This window comes from Phalacrocorax aristotelis, chromosome 2 (assembly GCF_949628215.1).
Source record: "Phalacrocorax aristotelis chromosome 2, bGulAri2.1, whole genome shotgun sequence".
Lineage (NCBI taxonomy): Eukaryota > Metazoa > Chordata > Aves > Suliformes > Phalacrocoracidae > Phalacrocorax > Phalacrocorax aristotelis.
Genome location: NC_134277.1, coordinates 37,384,834 through 37,406,223, shown reverse-complemented (window position 1 = coordinate 37,406,223; position 21,390 = coordinate 37,384,834). Strand labels below are relative to the sequence as shown.

The following is a 21,390-nucleotide window of genomic DNA, read 5'->3' as shown; positions in this document are numbered from 1 at the left end:
TGGAGTTGATTATAGACATTCAAGTATTAGGGGAAAGGTGATCATTCTTGATTACATTTTAGGAAGCTATGAAAAAAATCAATCTTTCAGTTACTATTAGTTAAGAAATGATATTTTAAAGTGATATGACAATTAATTATCACTTTGTATAAAATAATGTTCTGCACTCCTTGTTGTTTGGGGCAGTGCAATTGCCAGCAATAACTTGAGAGGAAAAATTAGTTGTATCATGTGAAGCTGACTAACTTTATGTATCTGTTAGGTTGAATATTCTGACCATTGGAGAAAAGAACATTTTTATAGTATGCCTTGGTTTTCATTTTAAGGTCATTTCAGTGAGCCAAGGGAGCAGAGAACATGAGTGACTGCTGAAAGTGATTATCATAAAATTCTAAAATAGTAGCAGCGCTCAGTTCTTTAAGAGCTGTTTTCTTTTTGATCCATTTCTTTGAATTGTACCTAGACTACTTCAGCACAGGATACATGTTCTGTTGAAACGGGGTGCAGGGGGTCAGGCATGCTGAAAAACTCTTATGCAGTGAATAAGCCCTGTAATGTAGTTTTTATAATCTTATAGTAGAGGATGCAGCCAAACTTTATTGCAGTGCTTGTTGGATGCTCAGGCTCTTAGAGAAAGGTGATCTTCTTGGAACAGGCTGCCCAGAGAGGTGGTAGAGTCACTACCCCCGGAGGTATTTAAAAGATGTGTAGATGTGGCACTTCAGGGCATGGTTTAGGAGACATGGTAGTGTTGGGTTGATGGTTGGACTTGATGGTCCTAGAGGTCTTTTCAACCTTAATGATTCTATGGTTCTATGATCTTGTGCACTTGCCTGTACTTTTGTTAAAGAAGCTCTAGATGTATCCTGGGATAAATTACTCGTTTCTGAGCTTCACTTATCTTACATGTTCATTTGAGTCTCAAACAGTGGTAGACGGCCAATAGTTAATATAAGCTTTGAGTTCTGTCTTCAGAGAATTACTGCCTTGGTATGATTCTGCAAAAATTTAGAGGATTTTCACTTATATCCCATTTTAATGTCAGTTTTCCAGGAACTCTTGCCTCCTGATGTGGCTAATAAATCTGAAATGTAACAGAAACAGCTCTCACAAAGAAGGGATAGCTCTCCTGTTAGTCAAGAAATCTAGTTTCAGTTTTTAGTTAAATGAATTTCTTTCCCCATGATCTTGGAGTGATGCTTCATTTTCAGCTTATCAGGTACGAGTTATCTTTATCTCATGCTTTCTCCATCTTGCTTATTTGAATTGTAAACTTTTCAGGAAGGACCATCTTACCTGGTACAGTGGAGCTCTTAATTTTGGCTGTGATGTGTTGGCATAACTAAGTAAAAATAAAGCATAACTTTGCAATAGAATTTAGGTGATTAAAGCGCCTTTTTCTCTTCCATAAACATGCTTTAATAGTTACTTACTTAAAGGGAATTAAAAACTTAAGGCTCTGGTGCCTTAAAGCAGTCCTTCTCTTCTTTATCTGTAGCATATTGAAGAGTATTAGATGAAGTGCTAGTTGACAAACGTCACAGGAGTAGGCCTTATTTGGTTCTTGTATAGCTGTTCATCTAAACTTGATGGTAAAAGAGCATACTCCACTTTGGTCTCATCTGCCTTAATTAGGCCTGACTGGCTGCATTTAATTCCAGTTGGCTATCCTTTCTGTTTTCCCAGCTAAGTGAATTGCTCTTTCTTCCTTTCATAGTCAAAGGGTGGAGCATCATTACCCTGGTTGTTATCTGACTTAATAATACAGAGCAAATAAGGAATTCTGAACTCCTGTTAAGAGAACAGAAAAAAAGAATTACTTGTACAGCCCCAAAACTATGCTAAGCTCTAGAATGCAGAGAAGACAAATATGCTATATCCCTGTGAAGAGGGAAAAGAAATTAATCTTCACTTTGGTTTTATCCTCAAAGCATCTCGATGTTGGGGGCTTCTGATCTTCTGTTTCCGCAGGTCCGCTAGCTTTATAAATATTGAATTTCAGGTACACAGCTCATTGTACTTTGTTATTATTTATTTGACTATAATTTGCAATTCCTCAAGTAAGTAAAATTTTGCATTTCTGTTGTTCTCCACTGTTTTTTAATATCGGCATTTCAGAAGCATATTAAGCCAGTTTGTGATGCGGTCCATTTTGTAATATTGGGTTGGTATTTGAATAAAGAGTGTTTGGGTTAAAAAGAATATGGAAATTTTTGCACAGTATTAGAAATTGAGAAATTTGGAGAACTGTTGCAATAATTGGTATTGACTGATGCTGTATTGTCTATCTGTCACATTGCTTAGCGTCATCCCCCCACTTCTGGCAGGAGGCAGTGTAGATGAATTTTCCAGGCAAGAGCTGAATAGCTTGAAACCAGTATCTAGAATGATAACAGTCTATTAGCCTATGAAAAGCATAGATTTCAATGGGATTTAATTTGTACTGCCTGCTGGCAGGAGGAGTGGGTTGATAGTTGGAGGGGGTACAAAGAGAGGTGGAAAAACTAACCTTTTGATGTGTTAAGTCACTTTCTTCTTTTAATAGCATATACAAATTAATATTTACCATAGAAGCATAATCTTCCTGGTTCACAGTATCAGTCAGTGTTTTACTGTGGTTGTTCAGGTAGAGTCAGAAATGTCAGAATTGCCAAAGATTTCCTAACTTGTAAAACCTTCCTTGCAAGACTCTTTAGGAGAAGAAAACTTTATACGGTCTTCAATAAACTAAGCTTTAGTCTTTTTGGTTTTTAATAAAAAGACGGAGGAAAAATTGGTTAAGCAAAATGAAAAATACTGGCAATAAAGGCCCATATTTTGCTTAATTAACTATTTGTTTTCTACCTTAGTACACGCTATATAATTTTGCAGTCCACAGTGGGATATTATAAGCTGTAACATGAACCAACTTCTAAAACTGTAGTATTAAATAACTGTGTGTGTAGCTACCTAGATGAATAGCTTAGCGGTGCTCTAAACAATGAAGTTAGCCTTGTCAGGAGAGCAACACTTGCCAGCTTTAAAGATGTTGCCATCTGTTACAGCCCTCAAACACCAAATTTTTTATTAACTTGTGGTTTCAGTGACATAACTTTTAAGGGCCTACAGTGTTGTCTTCTGTGGTTTCACCTCAGTGTGGAGCATGTACCCAAAACTGCAATATTAACTACTGCCTGCCACCTTGATCCTTTCTACAACCTCAGCTCAGTTTGTGTACTGTCTACAACACTCCTGCACAAGAGGCAAGAGGTGTTAATCTAAGATAAAATACCTATCTTAATTTTCAATCTTGTGTTGTCTTTTTTATTCTGTTCTCTTTCTGCTCACAAACTTACATTATAGCAATAGTTTCCACGGCATACAGTATAGTTTCCATTAAAACATTTTTAAAGACAAGGTTTGATTCTTACTTTGGTGGTGCTTAGTTGGTGCATAGAGATAAAAAACTGCCTTTACAGAATAGGTAAGATTGGAAAACCTCAATCAACATGATGTGACACAAGGCTGGCATTGTTGGTTTTGTGACATCTCTTCTTAGCCTGTCCATAACACAGAGAGCTTTTGGGTGAGAGAGAGGTAAGGACAGTGAAATTCAGTGCTGTGGTGACCTCTAGCCAGGGGGACTGCGGTGGAGAACTGACCCAGCCAACACAACTTGCATCAGTTCTTAGTTTGCTGTAAATTAAATTTTGGGATCAATTCAGTCTCTGGTTGGGCCAAGGATCATGGTCAAGCCCAGGTATCTGACCAATAGTTCTGTTTTGCAGTGTAATTGGAAGCTTAGTTAGGGAAACTGTAACTAGGGCAAAGCTCAGGGAAAGGTAAGATATGTCTTAGGTTTTAGACAACAGGAAGTGTCCTATGCAAAGAAACACTTCTTAACCTGTTTACTTACTTTAAACAAAGTCTTTTAAATAGTTCTAAAATTATATTGGTGTTGTTTCAGAACTTATTTCTGACATGTGCTTGAAGGTAGGGAATAATCATCCGTCCTATCTCTCTCTCATGGTTGTCTCTTTAAGCAGCTTTGTCATCTTAATTTTTCTCTAAGTTAACCCCTGCAAGTTTAATGGCATAACTTAATACCATCCTCATCCTCTCTTTTTGCTTTGAGGAAGCAAATGGTTTTTATGAGCACAGAGAGGGGAAAAAAAGAACGTGGTCTCTGATTTACCTCTTCTTGGGACAAAGGAAGTAATGTGATTATGTAGTGGAGTTTGAGTGTAAGTTTGATCTGTCACTCATGAACACTGACTCATAGCAAATATTTGTGTTCTTAAAATGTAGTGTTAGATGTATCGACTTTTTGACACTAGAAGTGAAGATTTCACAGTGCTGTGTTAATGACAATGCCTTTTCAGGAGACCTTTGCTTATTTTAGAGTTTTCAATACATCACAGTCAGGGTCTGTGGGCCCAGCATAGTGTTTGGTGTCAAGCAGTCCCCGTTGTGGATTACAGCTGTATAATCAGTTCCTAAAACCGGTAAGCTAAAATGAAGAAACTGTTAATTGGTCATTGTAAACCAGAGCAGTATGTTGAAGTCAGCAGAGACACAGTTGATCATGGAATCTGAGATGTTACTTGTGAACATTGCTGTTAAGTCAGTATGTTATATATCCTAGTATATTGCCAAATTCCTCCCAACATTTGTTGATGCCTCAAGTAGCTAAGGAATTCTTTACTTCTTGTCCACAGAAGTTGTACATAATGTTGATGTGCTATTAATTTTTTATTTTTTCCACAGAAAGAATTCTAAGTGCTTTTAATTAGTAAATGAAGTGCTTTCAAAGTATAAAGTTTAAAAAGGGTCCAGAATATTTGAAGCTGAAAAGACCAGCTGTAAGATTGGCATTTTTGAGGACAGTACTAAAGATGAGTTTCCAAAGTAATTACTGAAATTGTTTTGAATAATTTCCATTAAAACATCTTTCAGATCCAAGAACCCAGCAAGGGATTTTTTTCCTTTTAAAGCAGTGAGGATAGGTCATTCTTCAAAACAGTTTTTCAAAGATTGGGTCTCAGTGTTGTTAAGAAATTAATATTTGTTATTTCACTTGTTTAGCCATTGCGTTATTTTTATATATGGAGTATTTTTGCCCATAATATCTTGCTGATAGGTGGAGTACCAGAATAAGGAGAAGAGGGTACTTACAGGGTTTACTCAGTTTGCTGTAAATCAAAAGTGATCAAAATAATACAAGAACAGTGAGAAGCAGATCTAAATTACCTTTTGGCATGAAGCAGTAGTAAAGATTTTTTTCCATCCAAGATGTGTGGTTTTGTTGTCTTGATGGCTGGCGTTTGGCGTCAGCTAAGTGTCTTTGATTATATGCCAGACATGCTAATCATTGAAAAACAACCTCTTTCAACTGTGTACTGCTGGATCCCAACTGCTATGATGAAATGGAGCTGTGTCCGAATTCTCTGCCACACTGGGTTTTGAGGCAGTACGCTTATGGGATTTATATATACCTTGGAGTGTCCTTCAGCTAGTAATAAATGTGCATGAGACATGGGTTATGAATCCAGACAACTTTTTGTGTTTAAAGACACTGCATCCAGAAGGTGGTTCAGAACTTGATATCTGGACCTCAGCTTTTGTTTGGCATAAGAGCTTGGGCTTTATCTTCAGTTAATCTAATCCTGCATCTAAAGAGGGAAACCTTTCCATTCTATTGATGTTAGGTGTCAGTGATGGAAGAGTAGGTAAGACAATCTGGTGTGGCTGAAAAGAATGTGATGTCCATTGAGTGGGAAGTGGCAAGTATTTGGGAGGAAAATAAGGTTCACAGGCTCTTCTGTTTCTTGTAAAGTGAATATAAAGTGATGGTCTGTGGACAACAGGTGGCCCATAGCTGTCAGGAAGCCTACTGTCCATGAGGTAGTTCAACCTCTACCCCCGCATCACACACACGTTCACAAACGTGCAAGTGAGGAGGCCAATAAAAATGGAATAATAACTGAGTATTCATATTTAGTCTGATTTGTATGTGAGGGGTATATTCACTGGTTGGAGTTGGGATGGGGTTGTCTACTGAGAAATACTCTTAGAAAAGATTATTCTTTATTTAATAATATACTTCTGCAGAAAATTTGGTCAGCTATGAAATTCAACCAAACCAGTTAATTACAATTTCTACAGTAAATGGAAAACTTGTGCTGTTAAGTTTAGGCATTTATTCTCCTCTCTTTGAACTGCATGTAAGACTTCATACTTTTCAGATATTTAACTTAATAGGTTTACAAGTGGAGAAAGATAGAAGTGACCTTCCTGAAGTTGTGGACAACTGTTATAGTGAATCAAGCGGGTTCATGTTGGAGAGCTGTGTTTATCAAAGTCTCTGGTTATCAAAGGCTAAATTTTATTTCTGTATTTGAGTTAAAAAAAAAAATAAAAATAAAGCCCAATCAGACCAAAAAAGTACCCTCCCCCAATAAACCAGGAATCGATTGTTAAATCTGCATTGTCTATTGGCATTTTGAAGCTTGATTACTTAAAATTAGAAAACCTAACTTTATAATACCTAAAAAGGAAGTATTTTTAATCATGACGTTATATGTTTAAAGAACTCTTTCAAAAACTAATTAGCACACAACTCATTGAAATGAATTTATTTATTGAAATAAGGTATTTATCAGAAGTACTGATCAATCATTTTTATATCATTTTCTGTGCACCAGCACTAAACAACGTTTGATGCTATTGATTTGTAAAACCAATCTGATGTGAACAGTATGTGACAGAAGTTATTTGTTATTAAGAGATAGAATCCTGTCTCTGAAAAGCTTGTCATCCTGGCAAGAAAAAAATTGCACAAAGTAATTTTACTTGTATCTCAGTTTTTTTGGTGTTGACTCTGTTTCTGACAGCTGGCTTCATGGTAAATGTGAACAAAACTTTGTTTATGCATGCATGTCTTCAATGGGTTATGGACCCAAAGTTCGTCCTTTTGAAAGCAAAATAGTTTTCTGTGGTAGCACTGTTTTTATCTAATTAAGAAGTAGTGCAATATTTCTAATTCAAAGCAATCAGAAGAAATGGCTTGGTATGTGAGATAGTTTATTAACCACAAATTTGAGGAATTGCTGTACTTTAGCAAGTTCAAAGCAAAATGTCAATTGTATTATGTATATTTATGAAAATAGAAATGTTGGGCTTGCTGTACTGCTTGGGTATGACTGTGATGAATACTGTAGAAATAGATCAAGGAACCTTTACTTTTTGAATTTGTGACGAATGACTGCATATCAGGCTATTAAAATCATTAGGCAGAGTTTTTTGAGGAACAAGAGCAACCAGAGGTTATATGGAGCCTCAGGCTATCGCTTCTCAGCTTTTCTGGTTTCCACGAGGTAACTATTAAAGAACCATAATTTATACAACTGGATTCTCAAATAAGACCCAGCAAGGTGGGCTTTAAAGGCTGACTTAATAATTCTTTTACTGTAGATACCAATCTCTTATTTGAATTTTTCAGCCTTAAGAAAGGCATCAGCATAAATCCTTACGTATATGTCTTTTCCTCTCAGTGTGCTTTTTATTGGCTATTCATTTTCCTTCCCACTCTCCTCAAAATGGAGAAATTAGCCAAACAAAGCACTACTAGTTGACCAGAGCTTCATAAATTTTGCTGGCCGTATGCATGTATATCTGATTTGCTTGTGTGTTACAGTGTACTGTGTTTACAATGCATGTCATGTTTGTTTACACATACACAAGGAAGGCAACAGAGAAAAAGGCTGCCTTTTTCCTTGTCTTGGCTGCTGTTCCCTGGGCTGGGTAGGAGTCTTTGAAAGAAGCAGGTTGGTTGTTCCTAGGAAAGGAAAATGGTCAGCAGGGTACAGCTCCCAGACCACACAGTGGCCCAGGCAGAGGGCAAGATGCAGCAGTATGCTGTGCCCTAAAGTAGAGAGGGATGCTCCAGGGAAGTGCAGGTACACAGATAAGCTTCAACAGCAAGTGGAAGAATGTTTTCTTTAGGAAGCCAGAAGAGACCGAGGGAGGTTTTTTTGGCAAGTCAGTGAAATTTGGATTAGACAGCAAGGTAGGGAGGAAAACGTTTTCATCCAGAAAGGGGGTGGTTGGCACAAGGGATATTTTGTTTCAGTCCTTTTTTTTGAAGTCTACTTTTTCCTAGCAGATCTTGATTTCCTCTACCTAAAAACTCAGAGTTTGTGTTCTAACGCAAAATAGTTTAAGGTCTTGGGAACTTTCAATACCCTTAATTGAAGAGGTTTCACTACTTTCGTCTTTGGTTTGTGGAGGGTTTTGTTTTAGCAGGCTGTAGTAATTATTCTGTCCTTGCATCTTGAAGGCAACAGTAAAACTGGGAATTAAAGGAAGGAATCTCATTTTCAAAACAAAGCACTGTCTACAGAAAAGCCTGTGGATCCTAGTATGGGGGTTGTCCTTCCATTGTCCCAAAATATACTAACTGTATCTATGCTTGCTTCCATACCTGTCTCAAATTTATTTCCTGAAGAAGTGAGGCATCTCCATTACTAAATGTTGAACAGTGGTTTCAGATAATTCAATAAACAAAAGTTCAAGACAGATATGATTTTGTCATAATTTCCGTACGGTTGCAAGACCCAATTTCTGATTAAACTGTCTCAGGCCTACAAATGGTGGCTCTTACAGTGCAACTGGGACTGTGTTGTGTCTCTGGCATGAGAGCTGGATAATCCAAAGCACCGGCTGCGAGGGAATTTAAATGATCTGGGACTCTGGGGGCTCTGTGGTTTTCTGCATGCCAATCCCACAGTAACATGGTGAGCTGCCTGGGGAGCATTTGTCGTCATCTGCTTATGAACTATTTCCAGATCTCTGCTGTCCTACCTCATCTCTCTGAGGTGCATCATGGTATGTGGCGTGTGGGGCAGTTAAGATCTGACATCTAGAGTTGCTGGTCCCACTCTGGACCTAATGTACGCAAAATGGGGAATGGGATGGTATTTGTAGAAATTAACATGGGGATGTTACTCAAAATATGGTATGTGTAAACAGTCTGCGTTGCAGCTATAATTTTCTGCTTATTTCTGATTTAACCTGATTTTTGTTTACTAGTGAATCATAAGAAGATTACATTACAATTACTTTATTTCATCATTTAAGCTGGAGAAAGGATTTAGCATAGCTGACATAATTTAATTTGACGGCATGGGCCATAAACAGTGAAAAGAGGCAGTGGTGTGGGTTTATTACTTTTCATGAAAATACCCAAAGGGTGAAAGCTGCTGAATTTTTTTTTTTGTCAACGTGCAGTTAATGATCAACACAGAGAATGCAAAAATGTCTTGGTAGAACATTTTTAAAGGAGTTATAAGAGAAGCATCTGGGAGCCAGACTTTTCTTGTGGAAACATGCCAACAACTGTATTGTGTTTCCTTTCACTAAAAGGAGCTATGCTGAAATGCCTTGTCTTCTGTCCCTCTTTTGAGTAAGTTCAATTCTGGAATCAGACTATAAATTTGAATACTTTAACCCTGCAGATTATTAGAGGATATTATGTGGTTTAAACAAGATGCTTTCTTTATGAATTCTGTGTATGTAAATATTATGTCAAGTCACATTTGTCACAATTAGGGATATGTAGTTTTCAGAAATGGCTTTTAAATTTAAATCTTGCTGCTGATCAACGAGTATGGGAAACTTTACTTGACATTTACAGACTTTTTTCTGTGTATCATATAAATTTAAGCCTGAGAAATATAACCCCTGTACATGGCTGTCAAATAACACTGTAGTACAGAGTTATACAGTATAGGTTAGTTAATTGAATATTTGATTGCTAGATGTATTTAGGTAGAGAGCTATTTATATTTTCTACGTAGATTTTAATAGCCACCACATTTATTTTAGTAAAACATTTTAATAATAAGGTTTATAAAATGTCATGTTGAACACTTAAAATATTTACGTAACTAAGAGCTATTATGGGTTGAGAGAACAAACAAATTTATTTTAGTTACAGTGAATTCACATAAATCTTTATTATGTTTATATATAAGAATGTACTTATGTGCATGCCACACGTATTTAGGCAAGCAATCTCTAGTGCAAATTCCTGTGACCCTACAATACAACCACGGAATCAACTTCAAAATTGTTGTTTCTTTTGTCCCTTTGAGCTACTAATTTGCATTCTGTCCAATAATTGCAACTACATTTTTTGGGAGGGTGAGGGGGGGCAGAGGAGGGAGCATTTTTTGTTAATCAGCTAAATAATTAGATGAGCATGTAGAAACATTAAACCCCAGAAGCTTTCCTTTACATTGTTGAGGCCTGTCAAGAGCAGTATCTTAAAATATTTTATTCCTTCTAAGTATGGATTTAGGTAAAATGCCTATTGCCTCAATTTTATATACCAAATTTGTGGCTTTAGGAACATTTTTAGAAGTGGAGCCAAAATTGTGCTTTTATTGGAAGCGAACATGAAACTTTACCTCCAGAGATGCTTCTGTTCAGGTGTGGAAGGTATCTGATCTCTTGATCAAAAAAATATAGGTAACATCTTAAGTGCCTAGTCAAACTTAGGGAATTTGTAAGGAGCTGGATTCTGAGGTCACTTATGAAATTTTTACCTTGTTTGATGGCCCATTGAATAATTTTTTTTGTTTTCTGAGTTTAATATATTCTGACCAGTTCACTCAGTGTATTGCACTAGATAATTCTAAAAGACTTGATTTCTGAAAAGAAATCCCTGAAATAGTGACTTTAGTTGTAAATACAAGGGTCTGTGAATATAAAAAACAGCAAAAAGAATGAATGAGTTTCTGGAAGTGGATCTCTGTAATTTCTTTTCTTCATTATAATTATTGTGTGCATATCCACGACTGAACTTGCTTGTGATGACCTTTATCTTTTCTCTTGAGAAGAATTACTATTATCAGGTCTTTCTTCATGAGGAAGTAAAAAGGTCAGTGCAAAACCCATCCCTTATTTCTATGCAGTGCACATTGCACTTTGGCATATTTTGGTATTGAATTTTATTAGTAATAATTAGATCATTCTGTCAAAGAAATTTTAGTATTCCAAAATTAGACATTCAAAATGGTCTTCCCCGGTATGTACTCCTGCTTTTCCTGCCTTTTTCTACCTCCTCTCCTCCAAGCTTGCTATTGGTGTAACTAAGATTTTTACATACTTCTGTTCCTCCTAATCTGTCAGACTAGCTAATATTTTCCTCCTTTAACCTTAAATTGACAAACGGTTAATTCTTTTGTGTCTATGTTTGTCTAAGAAAAAAAGCAATTGTAGAGAATTAAGTTGTTGCTTTTTTCTTTTTTCCCCCCTCCCCCCCGATATAAAATTATTTGTTGTTTGGAAAACTAGCGCTAGACCTGCACAACTAAGTTGTTTCAGCTGTCACTCAAAACATGACTGAAGATTGCTTATTTGCAAGGAGAGCTCCAAGCAGGCACTCCAAGCAGGAAGCTGAGTTAATGAAATCTTAATATATTCATAACTAAAACGAGGAATTGCCTGTACTTCTGTGGATAGTTCAGTTGTCCTAATGAATATATTCTGTTCTGTCATTCAGGTGACTAAGCATGTTTTTCTTCCCATTGCTGTCCTTTGCTCTTAAAGCCTGAAGGGCCTTGCAAAGTCCTGGAAACAGCAGCTTTCATACTTACAACCTCTGTGTTTGGTAAATGAAGAAAATCTGTGGGGTCTGAAGAGGATATAGTCTTTATACTAATTGGTTGTGACTACAGAGTTGGGCAAGGGCAGGGAAGCAAGGGTAGTGGGACACTTGGTATTGGGGAGAGGAAAGAAAAAGAAAGAGAAAAGGTGCTGACATATATTCAGATCTCAACAAGCAGCAAAGGTAAGTAGAGCAAAGCATGTTCCTGCATTTCCTGAAAACTCAGTACAGTTATGCGAGTGAGAAGATCCACTTTGCCACAGCTGTGGATGACCAACAATGCTCAGTTTTCTGTCTTGTGTGAGAGTAACTGTTTTTCCTCCAAGGACAGAGATGTGTTCTTTCATCACTTAGTCTTCATATTTTCTGCCCTAAAACATTATAAAAAAATATTTTCTCTTAGAAAAATATTCTGTTGCTTGCTTTTTGCAGTGAACTAGTGAGAAGTCACATAGTATCTTCCTGCTTTAAAAAAAATGGCTTCTTAATCCATTGTCCAAGTATAGTTCAAAGTGGATGGGCATGTGTGCGATAATATAGGAGAAATGCAGTGTCTCTTTCATAGATCTATTTAGAAAGAGGATTTTTTTCTCAAACGGTTCTCTAAACTTACTCATTTCTCTTTACTACTTCACTCTGTAGTTATTCTTCATAGTGATAGTACATGGTCCAAACAACATTCTTCTGCACAAGACTAGAGAATTCCAGCCTTAAAGTGTATTTTGTATTTGTCCCCAGTGGGATTGGGATTGTTTTGTTTACTTCACTCTTTAGTTGAGCAAATGCTGTAACTCCAAAATGGTTTTGTTAGGAAGGGAATGTTATATCTGCTTTTTGGTTTTGATTAAGCCAAACCATAACATATGCTTAGATACACTGGGTGGTGTCACAGGAAGGTGGTTTTAAGAAAGAATTATTTTTTTTCTCCAGAAAATGGCTAAGTGACATTCCAGGACTCTAGTATCACATCCTCTCCTACTCACCTCCTTTTTCTGCAGCATTGATTCTGAGTTAATTTATAATAAAATCTACTAACCTTTTCTGTGAGGATGATGAGGTAACTTTTCCAAGGTCTTCTCAACAGGAGGCAGTGCTTCACTTTTAGCTGAGATGGCTGGTTACACAATTGGGAGTAACGGTGGTGCACAGTAGCACCTTTTCAAGATACAAGGAGTGCAACTGAGGGGAAAAAAGTGCAGGATTTCTCAAGGAATTCAGGAAACCTCACATCTGGAGACTTGGCAAGATCTGGACAAAACTGAGTCATTTGAGCTAATCCTGTTCTATAAAGTCATTAGCTTCAGCTGTCTCATATGTGAACTATTAAAATGCACAGACCCTTATAAACTGCTGCTGAATAGCTTAGTATGGAATACCAAAAGAAACCAAATGCTGTTTCCTAGAAACTTGATCTAACTTTCAGAGTTAGAGCAGGGCGTTAGACTAAGCAATTTCCACTGGTCCCTTTTATCCCAAAGTATTTCATGATTCTAGGTTTTTCACTTTGTACAACCAATATTATTTATTCGAGGCCATTGGGAGGTCAATACATGGTCAATAGTAATAGCAGACTTCTGTTACTCTCTACTGGTCAGAGTGGTGCATATGCTCAACCTTACTTACTCTAAAATAGAAATAATGGTTGCTTTCAAAGAGCTGATTAAAACTTGTGCAAAAAGTGTTAGCTGGAGGCCCCATCCAGTTTAGCTGGTAGTATATTTGAATGAAACCTTTGGCTTCCATCTTGGAATCAGACTTGGATCATATATGTTTGAAGGAATTGGGGCTAGGAATTGGTATGGGTTTTCCTCAACTAAAACTAAAGCATCAGAGTGTGCATAATACTTAAAAAAAAAAAAAAGTATTTTTATATTGTTCATAACCTGGAGATCTCTTTCTGTATTCTGTTGGAATACAGTTCTGTATTGTCTGTTTCCTATCGTATTTCTGAGCACAGCAGTGACCATTTATTCAGATGCAACTTCAGCTTCTGATATCACCTCATCTGCAATCCCAGTGTTTAGCCTATGTCTGGGTGACCCATTTCTGTCTCAGTCTCCTCTGCTTGTGTTGTGGAAATAATTTTTTTTTTTCAGTCAAGCTTGTTATGCAGGAATATAACATCTCTGTTTGAGCCGTTGGGAGGTAACTAGCTGACCCATAGAAGTAGGAATAAAATAAGAATTGTCCTCTCTTCTGTCATGGTAAGAAATTCTTACGTTTATAATCTCTTCTCTAAATGGCAACGAGCTTGTTTCCCACTTCTGTTACTGTCTTGGAGGCATTTTCATCCCCAAACCATGCACCATGGTACAGTCAGATGGAGCTTTAGTAAAACAATAGGCTGTCTCCCTGTCTCTGCTGCCCCCCAGATCTCACACCATGGCTAGAAGAATAGCACCTTCAGCAGCATTTTCCAAGTTGTTTTATTTGTTTACAGAGTACACCAGAGTGCTACTGGGAATGCAGGGTAAAATGTCAAGAAGTTGTGTGTAAATCTTCCAGTAATTTGTCATGTCCAGAAGGAACTGGGAGAAAGGGGCAGATCTATGGGGATGTTGGAGCATTATCAAAGTTAGAGTTTTGCTACTTGGATTTGGAGATGTCTCCCTACAGAATGGGTGGATCTGGAGTTGAAATGAAAACAGAATCACAGGATGGTAAGGGATGGAAGGGACCTCTGGAGATCATCTTGTCCAACACCCCTGCTTGAGCAGGCACACCTAGAGCAGGGGACACAGGAACACATCCAGGCGGGTTTTGAATGTCTCCAGGGAAGGAGACTCCACAACCTCTCTGGGCAGCCTGTTCCACTGCTCTGTCACTCTCACAGTAAAGTTTTTTCTCATATTGAGGTGGAACTTCCTGTGTTCCAACTTGAGCCCATCGCCCCTTGTCCTGTCATTGGGCACTATTGAAAAGAGCCTAGTCCCATCATCCTGACACCCACTCTTTAGATATTTATAGGTATTGATAAGATCCACCCCCCGTGTTCTCTCTCCAGGCTGAATAAGCCCAAGTCTGTCAGCCTTTCCTCATATGGCAGATGCTCCAGTCCTCTGATCATCTTGGTAGCTCTCCACTGGACTTGCCCAAGCAGTTCCCTGTCCTTCTTAAACTGGGGGACCCAAAACTGGACATGGTACTCCAAATGTGGTCTCACTAGGGCAGAGTAGAGGGGGAGAATAATGTCTCTCAACCTGCTGGCCTCACTGCTTTTAATGCATCCCAGGATACCATTGGCCTTCTTGACCACAAGGGCACAGTGCTGACTCATGGTCAGCTTGTTGTCCACCAGCACTCCCACATCCTTCTCAACAGAGCTGCTTTCCAGTAGTTCAGCCCCCAGCCTGTACTGGTGCGTGGGGTTGTTCCTCCACAGGTGCAGGACCTTGCACTTGCTCTTGTTGAATTTCATCAGGTTCCCCTTGGCCCAGCTCTCCAGCCTGTCCAGGTCTCGCTGGATGGCAGCACAGCCTTCTAGTGTATCAGCCACTCCTCTTGGCTTGGTATCATCAGCGAACTTGCTGAGGTTACACTTTATCCCATCATCCACGTCATTGATGAATATGCTGAACAGGACTGGACCCAGCACAGACCCCTGAGGAACACCACTAGTGACAGGCCTCCATCCAGACTCTGCTCCATTGATTACGACCCTCTGAGTTCTGTTGTTGAGCCAGTTCTCTATCCACTTCACTGTCCACTCATCCAACCCACACTTCCTTAGCTTGCCTGTGAGGATGCTATGGGAGACAGTGTCGAATGCCTTACTGAAGTCAAGATAGACAACATCCACTGCTCTCCCTTCGTCGACCCAGCCAGTCACGCCATTGTAGAAGGCTATCCGGTTGGTCAAGCATAATCTCCCCTTTGTGAATCCATGTTGACTACTTCTGATAACCTTCTTGTCCTCTACATGCCTGGAGGTGACCTACAGGATGAACTGCTCCATCACCTTTCTGGGGACGGAGGTGGGGCTGACTGGCCTATAGTTCCCCAGGTTTTCCTTCTTGCCCTTTTTGAAGATTGGAGTGACATTTGCTTTCCTCCAGTCCTCAGCACCTCTCCTATCCTCCACGACCTTTCAAAGATGATGGAGAGTGGCTCAGCAAGAAAACACCAGAAAGGAAAATCCCTGCTGTTGTGAATAGACACACCAAGGCAAATAAGCCTAGGATCAAGCACCACATGGAGGATTTCTGAGGTATCAAGCTGCTTAGGCTAAAACCCTGTAAGAGTTTGGGTGAAGTGTATAGGCCGGTACAGGTGTGTATATAGTGAGAATACTACAAAGGATCTGCTAAGGCTGGGGAGCACTGTCCTCAGGTAAGGCAGCTTGCTGGCCCTGCATAGAACAGGGTGTTGATTCTTATTCCTTTGACCCCATGTGATCTCTAACCCTCACTACTAATGCTAGCAGAAGGTGTTAGTTTGGCCAAATTATAAAAATTATTTTGTTCTTAAATATTGCATGTTTATTGCTCATTCTTTGGAATGCTTAAATGTTTCTCTAAACAAATATTCTTATTTGTAATAAAGCCAGTTCTTGCTAATTTTTAGAAACTACATAGCTGGATTGATTTATGTTCCTTATTAATGTAATAACCCATCTGTTATGGGGTTAGGTCAATTCATAAAATTATAAATCTGGGAGAGAAAAGGTCTTGACTCTTTCCCACAGTAAGCATTTATTAATGTTTGAAAGTTCTTCTTTACATTTGTGCAGAGTCATTATTTGGTAGCAAAAAAATAGTGTGGAGGAGTAATACTCTTGGTGTTACCATGCCATTGTATCTTTCACTTTTTTTTGCGCAGAGCACTATAGACCCATAACATTCAGTGTCAGCAGAGTTCTTCATGTACACACCTTCTTGTTTGCATGCATCTGTCATCCCTGCTAACAGTAAAGACACTGTGATTTTTTTTAATTGATTATTTCATAATACAAGTGTTTTTGTGGTGGTCTTCCTTACAAGACCTGTTTGTATGCTTATAACCTTCTGACATCACAGTGAGATTTCAAATGAGGATATATTAATGTGCATTACAAGCTTGTATCATTATGAAATAGATGAAAAATTAGTTCACTGCAGTAGTTTTTATCTGAACTGATCAAAACATCTTCCAATAATTTTTCTAACAATATGTGATTGGAATATCAACTTCACATGTTGTAGAGTTCTGTGCTGCAGCCGAGAGGTATGTAAATACAAGCTGCTTATTTGCAAGAAGCTTCCAGATTTGCAATATGATTGCTATGGAAACCACACAATGAAAACCTTATAACCATCTGTGTGGTTTGGTAGATTTTGCTGCATAGCTGAGCTGTTTTTGTTTACTGTTATTAAAATGTTGAATAGATTAACCCACAAACTGGGATTATCCAAAGTGTAAACTAGTATTGTGCAATGACAATGTGTCAGACACTAGAAGACAGTAGAATACCAATTAATAATGGCATTAAATTAGAGTCTAATATAAAAAGATGGTCAAGTCGTGTTAGTAGAGGAAACTGCTAAGTTTGTGCATATTTATCATGAAGATACCAAATTCCATTGAAGGAATGCACTGTTTAAGCCAAACTCTTATCCATTTTATACTCAAGTAGTCTGATTTTTTTTGTTTTTCCCCTTTAAGAAAAAGAAATTGGAAAGAAAAAAAAAAAATGGATTCGTGTAAAAAAACCTCAGCTAGCGTAGAATTCATTGTTCACTTTTTAAACTGTTTAGATGGTAGACTGTCTTCTTTAACTAGGTGATTATTTTTCTGTTTTTTCTTCAGAGTGCATATTAAATAAGTAAATTATTTTCAACAGCTTTCTTGGACTATATGAAAAAAACCTTTACAAATATGGTTAGTTCCTTGTTGCATTGTCACAAGAATTGTGCAGGTTGTTTGCCATTAGAGTTTCTGAGTACCAGCAGACTATGGAGCATAACCGGGATCGCAAGGGTTCTTTGGATCTACAGCTCTGGAAGAGTTCACTGGTTTGATTAGTGTTGATTTGTCTCATTTTGACATAGTGAGAAGCTGGAGAAGAATATTTTCTTACGGCAGTGGTAGTGATGGTGTGAAGAAGAGATACAGAGGAAACGTTGTACCAGATTATTTTAAAGGTCTGCATGACTCCTCTCACACAGTATCTTAATACAGAAGGACTTCTACTGAATTTTTTATTTCGATTTTTCATTGTTCCAAGTTGCAACACAAACGTTAGTATGTCGCATCTGACTACAGCTGTAATTCCTGGGGTAGCTGAGGTTGCTGTGTTTAAAGGACATCTCCGGCACGTAGTTACTGCTTCAGGACCATGCTCAGTTATTGTTCATAGTCCTGGAGTGCCTCTTCCAGTCTAACTGCACCTGAAAGTTTGTCCCCTCTGTGGCAATTCTGTAGAGTAAAGCAAAGTGGGTAAGTAGGGATGGTTGGGATCCAAACCAGTATGGTAATATGGACAGCCTTTGTTTGAATATGGGACCTTTTCAGTATTTGAAGAGCCTTGGTTCAAACATTGTCTCGTCTTCAGATATGGATCTAGTGAGCTCTTGTTCCTAGGAAATAGGTTTTTTGGGAAGGGGAATGCATATGTTCTATATTTTCCCATGGAACTACAACGCAATCTACATGTATTCAACTGTACCTTCTGAAAAAAGTATGTTCAAACCTCCTCTGCTGTTTTACTTCAGTTGAAATACCCTTTACTCTAAAGTCAGTCCTCAGTTTGAGCTAGTTGGTGACCGTGACAGTGATAGAGTTAAAATCCACAGTATGTTCAACACATCAATTGATACAGGTCCAAACATTCAGTAACATGTAATACCAACATTTATTTAATCAATATATAATACTCTATATATTGGATGAAACTGGGTTGTTCTGGGAAAAGGGAGCAATCCTAGAAAATGTGACTGATAATGGGATAATACTGCCTGAGTCGTGGAATAGTGGTAGGGAAGCCACAGAATGACAGTGCCTCCTAGTGCCCTGGACAGCACACAGGGTTGTATTTTTGCCATTTATGCTCCAATTGTGAGTGCTTAAAATAAACAAATGAGTGTACTTGGAAATGTGCAACGAGTGTTATGCCAAGTGGGGAATACATTTGAATGCAGTAGTTTGGAGTGTTTTGTGTTGCACTGCAGCTTCAGATTTTCCCCATTCTATTGTTTTTTCTATTGTTTTTTTTTTTTTTTCCCTTGGCTCAAATAATAGTTTTTATTAATCTCAACCAGATTTTAGCTAGTCAAGAGTCAGGCAGCAAAAAACTCTTGCTGGCTTAGTAGGGCAGAAATTCAAAGCTCTTTGTAGAGTGAATCTCATGATGTAATTGCAATATTTGTAGGACTGCGTATGTAGGTTAGCAGCAATTATGCATACTCATTTCAACAGGTCTGCTCTTGTGCTTTAAACATCTGCTTTAATGTTTGCAGGAACAGTCTTGTGGATAGATTAAATTTTTACAAGGCTAAAAATCCTTTGAACTGTTGATATAAAATTCACTCTTTGTCAAAGTAGATAGGCAATTACATAAAAGTTGCACAATAAGGAACATTTTAAAAGCTGTGAGTTCTGTATCTGTTGTCTGTCATTAATAAAATATCAAAACTAGTTGCTGAAATATTTGCCTTATACAGATATTCATGCTTCTTTTAAGATGTGATGAGTAGCAAAGCCAAATAGTTTAAATGTATTAAAAGTCCAATTCTTGTTTAAGAAGTGGGTTTACCAATGTACTGTTTCCTTATTCAGTACAGCAGCTTTGTCAGTTTTGATATACTGTAAAAGCCAAGATAAATCTGTTTCTACTTCCTTATGAACCTAAAGAAAGAATACAGCTAAAAATCCTCATAGTTGTTCCCTCTTTTGCCTCATCAACAGAATTGTTGACTGTGAAATATAAGGAGCAGATCTTACTTCTCTGTCCTGAGTGGAGTGTGGATTTACTTAAGTGAGGGTGTGGGGATGAGAGAATTCCCCATCTGTGTGGGACAAGGAGTATGGAGCACATCTTTCGAAACTGCCTGTGGGGATTTCAGAGTTTTCCAAGCCTGCTAGCCAGAAAACATCCTTCAGAGCTGATCACTGCCAGGCTTTCTCTTTTCTTGTCTCCTAAACTTGCACTAAGTTATTTGATACAGTCTGGCTTGCATAAAACCGCGGTCAGGCGCAGTAGGCAGGAGCACTGAATGCATGGCATCCGTAGTGGCTGTGTTTCCATTGTGCAGGTGTCCAGCTAGTGTGTCTGTCTGACAGTGTTGAAAGTAAGATTCCCTCTGCTTTCTGTGCATGCTTCTCTTAAGAACTTTGGAATTCTTGCATGGGCTGGGGATACTTTTTCAATCCTTGGTTACGTTTTCTTTTCCTGGCAAGAAATGTACATAGCAGGATAGGACCCTCATTCTCATTGTCTTAGAATGACTGAAAAACAGCAGAACTGCAGCTCTACATTACCACGTTCAGAGCAGAGTGAAAAGGGAAGCAGATGTTCACAATTGCAAATTTGAAAGAAAGCTCTTGGAGTGTTTGGATGGGTGGAGGAAACCACAGAAATAACAATGTTCCAACTTCTGTACAAATGCAAAATAGTAAACAGGGCTTTCTATCTGGATATGTAGTGTGGCTTTCAGGCTGATGTGGGCTGTAATTCCTGTCAGCTGAGGTGTCCCTTCAGACTTTCATTTGCAGTTATGTGTTTTGCAGAAGAACCCGTGCCTTCAAAAGCTGAAGTGCCAAGAAAACTGAGCCAGGAGAAAGTTACCACCGTTTCAGGTAATTAAAATCTTTCCTTGTTATTTTGTGTATGCACTCTCTTTTTACTTTTATTTTCTTGTATCTTCCCTTTGCTGCTTTAAAATAATGTTTTTATAGCTCTGTAAAGCTGTCGTTTTCACCTGGGTATTTGATGGCAGCTAAACTGCTTAGCACCATTTAAGATGCATGAAAACCACTTGAGAAGGATTTATAAAGTAAGCCAATTTATACAAGGTATTCCTTCCTGAATTACTTTGTAATGACTCAATTAGCTTTCATTTCTGCACAAAGGAGATTTAGTTGCATAAATTAGCTTATCATCATTGAGGAAGTGTCACTGCTAAAGGACAGTTTATAGATACAACATGCAGTTGCTGTCAAACCTATAAGAATGTAATATAGACATCTGTGTATACTTTGTGCTTGAGCAGAACAGACTTCTGCCATTCAGAGACTAACAGGGGACAACAAGTTGCCCAAGGGACTGGCAATGTAGACGTCTCTGAAAAGGTCAACTTGACACAGGCTCTGACAATCGACCCAAAGCTCTGTCTTCTTTGATAAAAATCAGATAAACTTAAGACCACTAATTGATCTGCAGCCTGTTTAAATGTTGGCCATGCATATCTTCATTGCATATGATTACCACAGAAAGCAAATGAATTGGGTAAGAAATGCCAGAGTCCAGTGACAGCAGCATAAAAATTGGAAAAGGACACAAATGCCCAGAAAGGCTGTGAAGGATATTCTCTCAGCTTTAGCTTGGCAAACTGCCCTTGTGCTAATTATCTCTGGGACTGGAAAAATAACTGCATACACCATGTAAAGTCACATGGCCAGCCAACTTTTCTTGACAGAAAGGTATTTCCAGTTATGCTTAAAAACAAGATATATATGTGCTTCAAGGGCACAGACCTCTAGATAAACTATGGATGATTTGACACAGCAAGTAGAGAAGACTTGTGTCTTATCAGACCTTACACCTT

At 38.2% G+C, this 21,390-nt stretch overlaps 1 protein-coding gene across 3 annotated transcripts in view; it reads left to right on the top strand.

The window, feature by feature from the left end:
- The window catches only part of SKAP2 (src kinase associated phosphoprotein 2), a 119,742-nt gene that overhangs the window by 80,656 nt on the left and 17,696 nt on the right, over positions 1-21,390 (top strand). For all 3 annotated transcript variants that reach the window (XM_075083109.1, XM_075083107.1, XM_075083108.1), the window contains one exon: positions 20,354-20,422. In XM_075083109.1, coding sequence (XP_074939210.1) covers positions 20,354-20,422 — 69 coding nt within the window. The remainder of the gene's footprint in view (positions 1-20,353; positions 20,423-21,390) is intronic.